Source organism: Triplophysa rosa, linkage group LG15, assembly GCF_024868665.1.
Source record: "Triplophysa rosa linkage group LG15, Trosa_1v2, whole genome shotgun sequence".
Classification (NCBI taxonomy): domain Eukaryota; kingdom Metazoa; phylum Chordata; class Actinopteri; order Cypriniformes; family Nemacheilidae; genus Triplophysa; species Triplophysa rosa.
This window is the reverse complement of record NC_079904.1, coordinates 18,954,296-18,959,113: the sequence shown is the minus strand read 5'-3', so window position 1 is coordinate 18,959,113 and position 4,818 is coordinate 18,954,296. Positions and strand designations below refer to the sequence as shown.

At 40.7% G+C, this 4,818-nt stretch overlaps 1 protein-coding gene across 1 annotated transcript; it reads left to right on the top strand.

Annotated features, from left to right (window-relative positions):
• The first annotated feature begins 2,113 nt into the window (after positions 1-2,113).
• On the top strand, positions 2,114-3,351 carry LOC130565920 (uncharacterized). Its single transcript, XM_057353071.1, has one exon. The coding sequence runs from the start codon at positions 2,466-2,468 to the stop codon at positions 3,333-3,335; it is 870 nt and encodes a 289-aa protein (XP_057209054.1). The 5' UTR covers positions 2,114-2,465; the 3' UTR covers positions 3,336-3,351.
• The last annotated feature ends 1,467 nt before the right edge of the window (positions 3,352-4,818 follow it).

Genomic DNA, 4,818 nt, shown 5'->3' with positions numbered 1-4,818 from the left:
ATCTTAAATGTTACCCTCACCTACCCTGGTACACAGACAGTATGGCATTGCACAGCAAACGCTGCCAGTGCGAAAGGACAATGGGTTTGCAACTGCTCTCCCTCCACGCTGCTCATGTGACATGTACACTCTGCTCACACATCCAGTATGAAGCTGGCATTAGCCATGGAAAATTCATTTCCATCCAGTGAGGTGGCTCTGTTGAGGAATGAAATCCTCCCTGTAGCAAGGAAGGCGGGACGAGAGCCGTGGGGCAACAAGGTGGGGCCGGTGGAGTGAGTGATAATGGTTATCAGCTGTGCGCGCACCGGTCCCGCATGACTCACGGAAGAGATCGGGAGCATAAGAGGATGAGCGACGACTGCTGACGAGAGAGTACCGCGCCCAGACATGTGATAAGTTTTGTTTATGTTTGTGTGGCCGGCAGTCGACCGTGAGGCGGCTGCTGGCCTTTTTACTGCTGATTTATTGTTTATTTATTTTGATTAAAAATGTTTGAATGTTCGCCGGTTCCCGCCTCCTTCCTTCCCGTTTGTTGAGTTTATTACACTCCCTAAAAAACAACACATCAATACAATAGTGGGTAAATAGAAACTAAACAGAAAACAATGTATACTACTAAACTCCAAAAACACAGTGTTACTCAAATCTGGCTCGCGAGATTCAGTTTCCTGCCGAGTTTGGCCCCGACCCAAATAAAATGCACCTGAAGAAGCGTAATCAATGTCTTTATGCGGCACAGTGCAGATTTATCGGCATATGACAAAGTATCGCGAGAGCGATTGTAAAGCATACGGAGTGGTCTGGATTTGAATCACTCTCGCGTTACTTAACACAATCAATCTGCTGATCAGGTGCGTTTTATTTGGGTCAGGGCTAAACTCGGCAGGAATGTGGATTTCACGAGCCACATTAGAGTAATACTGCAATAACATTCTAAACATTAAGGGGCGGTTTTCCCGGACAAGGATTAGCTTGTAATACTTCAGGACTAAGCTTAGTTAAATTAGGATATTTAAGTCAATTTAAAAAACTTATTTTACAAACAACTTTACAGGCCTGTGTGACGGATGTTAATGAGTATATACTCGAAATATTAATGTACTGTATTTCACTAATCATCCTTCCATTAACTGATTAAATAACTGCTTTTATTCTGTGCAGGTGAAAGTCACAGATGAAACGTTTACTCATGCTGTACTCTCTTTAATCCATTAAAGTTATATATGGTTATATCTGTTCTGTTTCTCGTTGTATTCATTTTGTATCGATTTGTTCATCTTTCAATTCATGATTGATTTAAAACTAGCTGCAGGAGATTATTTTGTATGTCTAGATAAGTGTTTGTAACTATTCATTTTGCACTTAATGTCCTTTGTAATGGGTTTTAGGCATTTTGTTTTGATGTGTCGTTGTGATGCGTACTCAGATCGCTTTCAGCATGCTGAGGAGAGGTGAAAGTCACAGATGAAACGTTTACTGATGCTGTACTCTCTTTAATCCATCCAGCGCCATCTAAAGGCCCCATAATAAAATCTCCTTCAGTATTAGTTCCAGTTGTTCCTTGTATCCTGTTACACAATGCAGATTTTGAACAGTGGCGAGAAAGTGGGCCGGTCACATTGGTGCCGTGACCCGGATGGAGATCAGCCCGCTTCGGATCTTCATCCAAGGATCAATGTCGTTTGGTAGCCGGTGGGCGCTGCACTTCAGCCAAGGTTTCAATGAACAGTAACACAAAGTAGTGTATATTCACCGAACTGGACATTTCACTAAATGATTAGTGCCACTACTTTTACTTTTTCCCCATTTGTATTCTTTAGTCATATTGATGTGTTTACACTTAAAAGTTTTTTTGTCATTTGAGATATACTGTACCTTACCCATTGTTTGGTGAATTGTATGCTAATGAGAAAGGATGGCACATGGTTACAATATGGACAATTTTAATGCTGATGGGAATATGTCTGATTCAAGTTTCGGTAGAGGGAGACTTTTCAGTGACCGTACCTTTACACCAGTTGCAGGGAGGGGTAATGTAGTATGAACACCGCCTGAATTTTAAAAAAGTTTTTTTTTTGCAAGAATAGGTTTTGCATCCTGCTTCCTGTTTCCTGTTTCCTGCATCGCTGCCGGCAGCTTGTTTGTATCAGTGCGCTTCCCACTTCGCTCTAATATTAGTGTATTTTATTATCGTTAATTATTATTGTCGTTGCTAACTTATCCTGATATCTCAATAACCCTGTTCCTGTTATTTACTTGGAAGAGTCTAAACCAAATGTGATAGTTAACTTAACGCCGTTAGCATAGCAATAGCGTGTTAGCTTGCTTTCTGTTCACACTGTGGAATATCATCTTGCCTCTGGTTTGTCTTGTGTGCTAACTGTTTCTCTTTTTAAGCGAGTATACTACGATCCATCAAGCAACCTTGGTAAGTTGGAATTGCACTTCAAATCCGGTGAGTTATGGCTTCTATTCCTATTATTGTTACTTGCACCTCATGTCATATGTTTAGCTTAGCCTTCTCTGTCAGCTGCGAGGGTTTTATATGCGATAAATGCAGGGAAATAGTTAGGCTGACAGAGAAGATCTTAGAATTAGAGTCTCGCATCCAATCTTTATCTGAGGATAGTAAGAGTTTAACGACGATAGAAAACACTTTGGATGCGAGCAACATTAGCGCACACAGCTCGGTTCCGGTTGAAAATCCTCCGCAGCTGGGAAACTTCGTGACTGTGAGACGGCGTAGTCGCAGGACAAAACATCACTCGACCGTTCCGATTACAGTCTCGAACAGGTTTGCCCCGCTCAGTGACGCACCGGCTGAGAAACCTGCTGAAAGTGCCCTAGTTATCGGTGATTCTATTGTTCGGAACGTTAACATAGAGGCACCAGCCACCATAGTCCAATGTTTACCGGGAGCCAGAGCGCCTGACATCAAGTCAAATTTAAATGTGCTGGCTAAGGCTAATCGTAAATTCAGTAAGATTGTCATTCACGTCGGCACAAATGATGTTCGACTCCGTCAATCGGAGATCACAAAAGATAACATTAAAGAGGTGTGTGAGCTCGCAAGCATGATGTCAGACACTGTAATATTCTCTGGCCCCCTCAATGCTTATCGTGGTGATGAGATTTATAGCAGATTATCATCACTAAATGGCTGGTTGTCTGAGTGGTGCCTGCAGAATGATATAGTTTTTATAAATAACTGGAAGAGTTTTGAGGGCAGACCTGACCTGTTGAAACGAGATGGTCTCCATCCCTCCTGGGCTGGGACTTCCATCCTGTCTAGAAATATGGCAAAAAGTCTTAATGCTAATGCTAAAACTTGACTCGCTGGGGCCCAGGTCAGGGAGCAGACAGTATGGCTTAACCAACTGTCTGCTTGCCGTCTCACGTCGCAGAATACACAAAATGTACAACATGTAGTAATCCGTTCTCCCAAACATCACAAAATAGAGACTGTGTCTGTCCCCCGGATTAGCAAACATAAAATAATGCGTAAACCTCTTGAAAGTAATTTAATAAACGTTAAACAAACTAAACATGAACAAAATACAGATAATCAACTGTTACGACTCGGATTGCTAAATATTAGATCTCTCTCTAATAAAGCACTTTTTGTTAACGATATGATAACAGATCATAAAATAGACATGCTCTGTTTGACAGAAACATGGCTAAAACCAGATGATTATATTGCTTTAAATGAATCTGTCCCCCAAGATTATTATTATAAACACGAGCCTCGTCTAAAAGGCAGAGGGGGAGGTGTCGCAGCACTTTACAATAACTCTCTTAGCATTTCCCAGAAGTCGAACTCTAAATATAATTCTTTTGAAGTCATGGTTCTTCATGTTTCAACACCTAATACTAAAGATAAAACACTTTTTAAATTGATTCTAGCTATTGTATATAGGCCTCCAGGGCACCACACAGATTTTATTAAAGAATTTGGTGGGTTCTTATCAGAACTAGTACTGGCCGCAGATAGACTCCTTGTCGTTGGTGACTTTAACATCCACGTAGATAACGTTACAGATGCCTTAGGAATGGCTTTCAAAGACACTCTTAACTCCATGGGCATTAGTCAACATGTGTCAGGACCCACTCACCTTCGTAATCATACTTTAGATTTAATACTGTCTTACGGTATAAATGTGGACGACGTTAAAATCCTTCAGCAGAGTGAAGACATTTCGGATCATTATCTGGTATTATGTTTGCTTCACTGGCCTACGGCTGCAAATAAAACTCATTGTTACAAATATGGTAGAACAATAACTTCAACTACCAAAGATGCGTTTCTCGATAATCTGCCCGAATTGTCTCAAATCATGAGAAATAACGTTGAAGATCTTGACATTACCACTGAAAATTTTAATTCCACCTTCTCGGTAACGCTAGACACAGTTGCTCCACTACGTTTAAAGAAGATTAAAAATGGCAGCCCCACACCGTGGTATAATGAACACACTCAGGCTCTAAAGAAAGCGGCCCGAAAAATGGAGCGCAACTTTAAGAAAACTAAATTAGAGGTATTTCGTACAGCATGGAAGGATAGTATTCGAAAATACAGGAAAGCCCTAATAACTTCTAGATCCGCCTACTTTTCATCACTAATAGAAGAAAACCAGCACAACCCTAGGTTTTTATTTAACACGGTGGCTAAATTAACAAAAAATAAATCGTCAGTGACTTCTGATCCTGTATATCAGCATAGCAGTGATGAATTTATGAACTACTTCACATATAAAATCCAAGATATTAGAGAAAAAATTATAACAATGCAATCAGAAGTGAAACCCGCTGAAC

Coding starts and splice junctions, on each gene's coding strand:
- LOC130565920 (XM_057353071.1), top strand. CDS start 2,466: ATGGCTTCTATTCCTATTATTGTTACTTGCACCTCATGTCATATGTTT.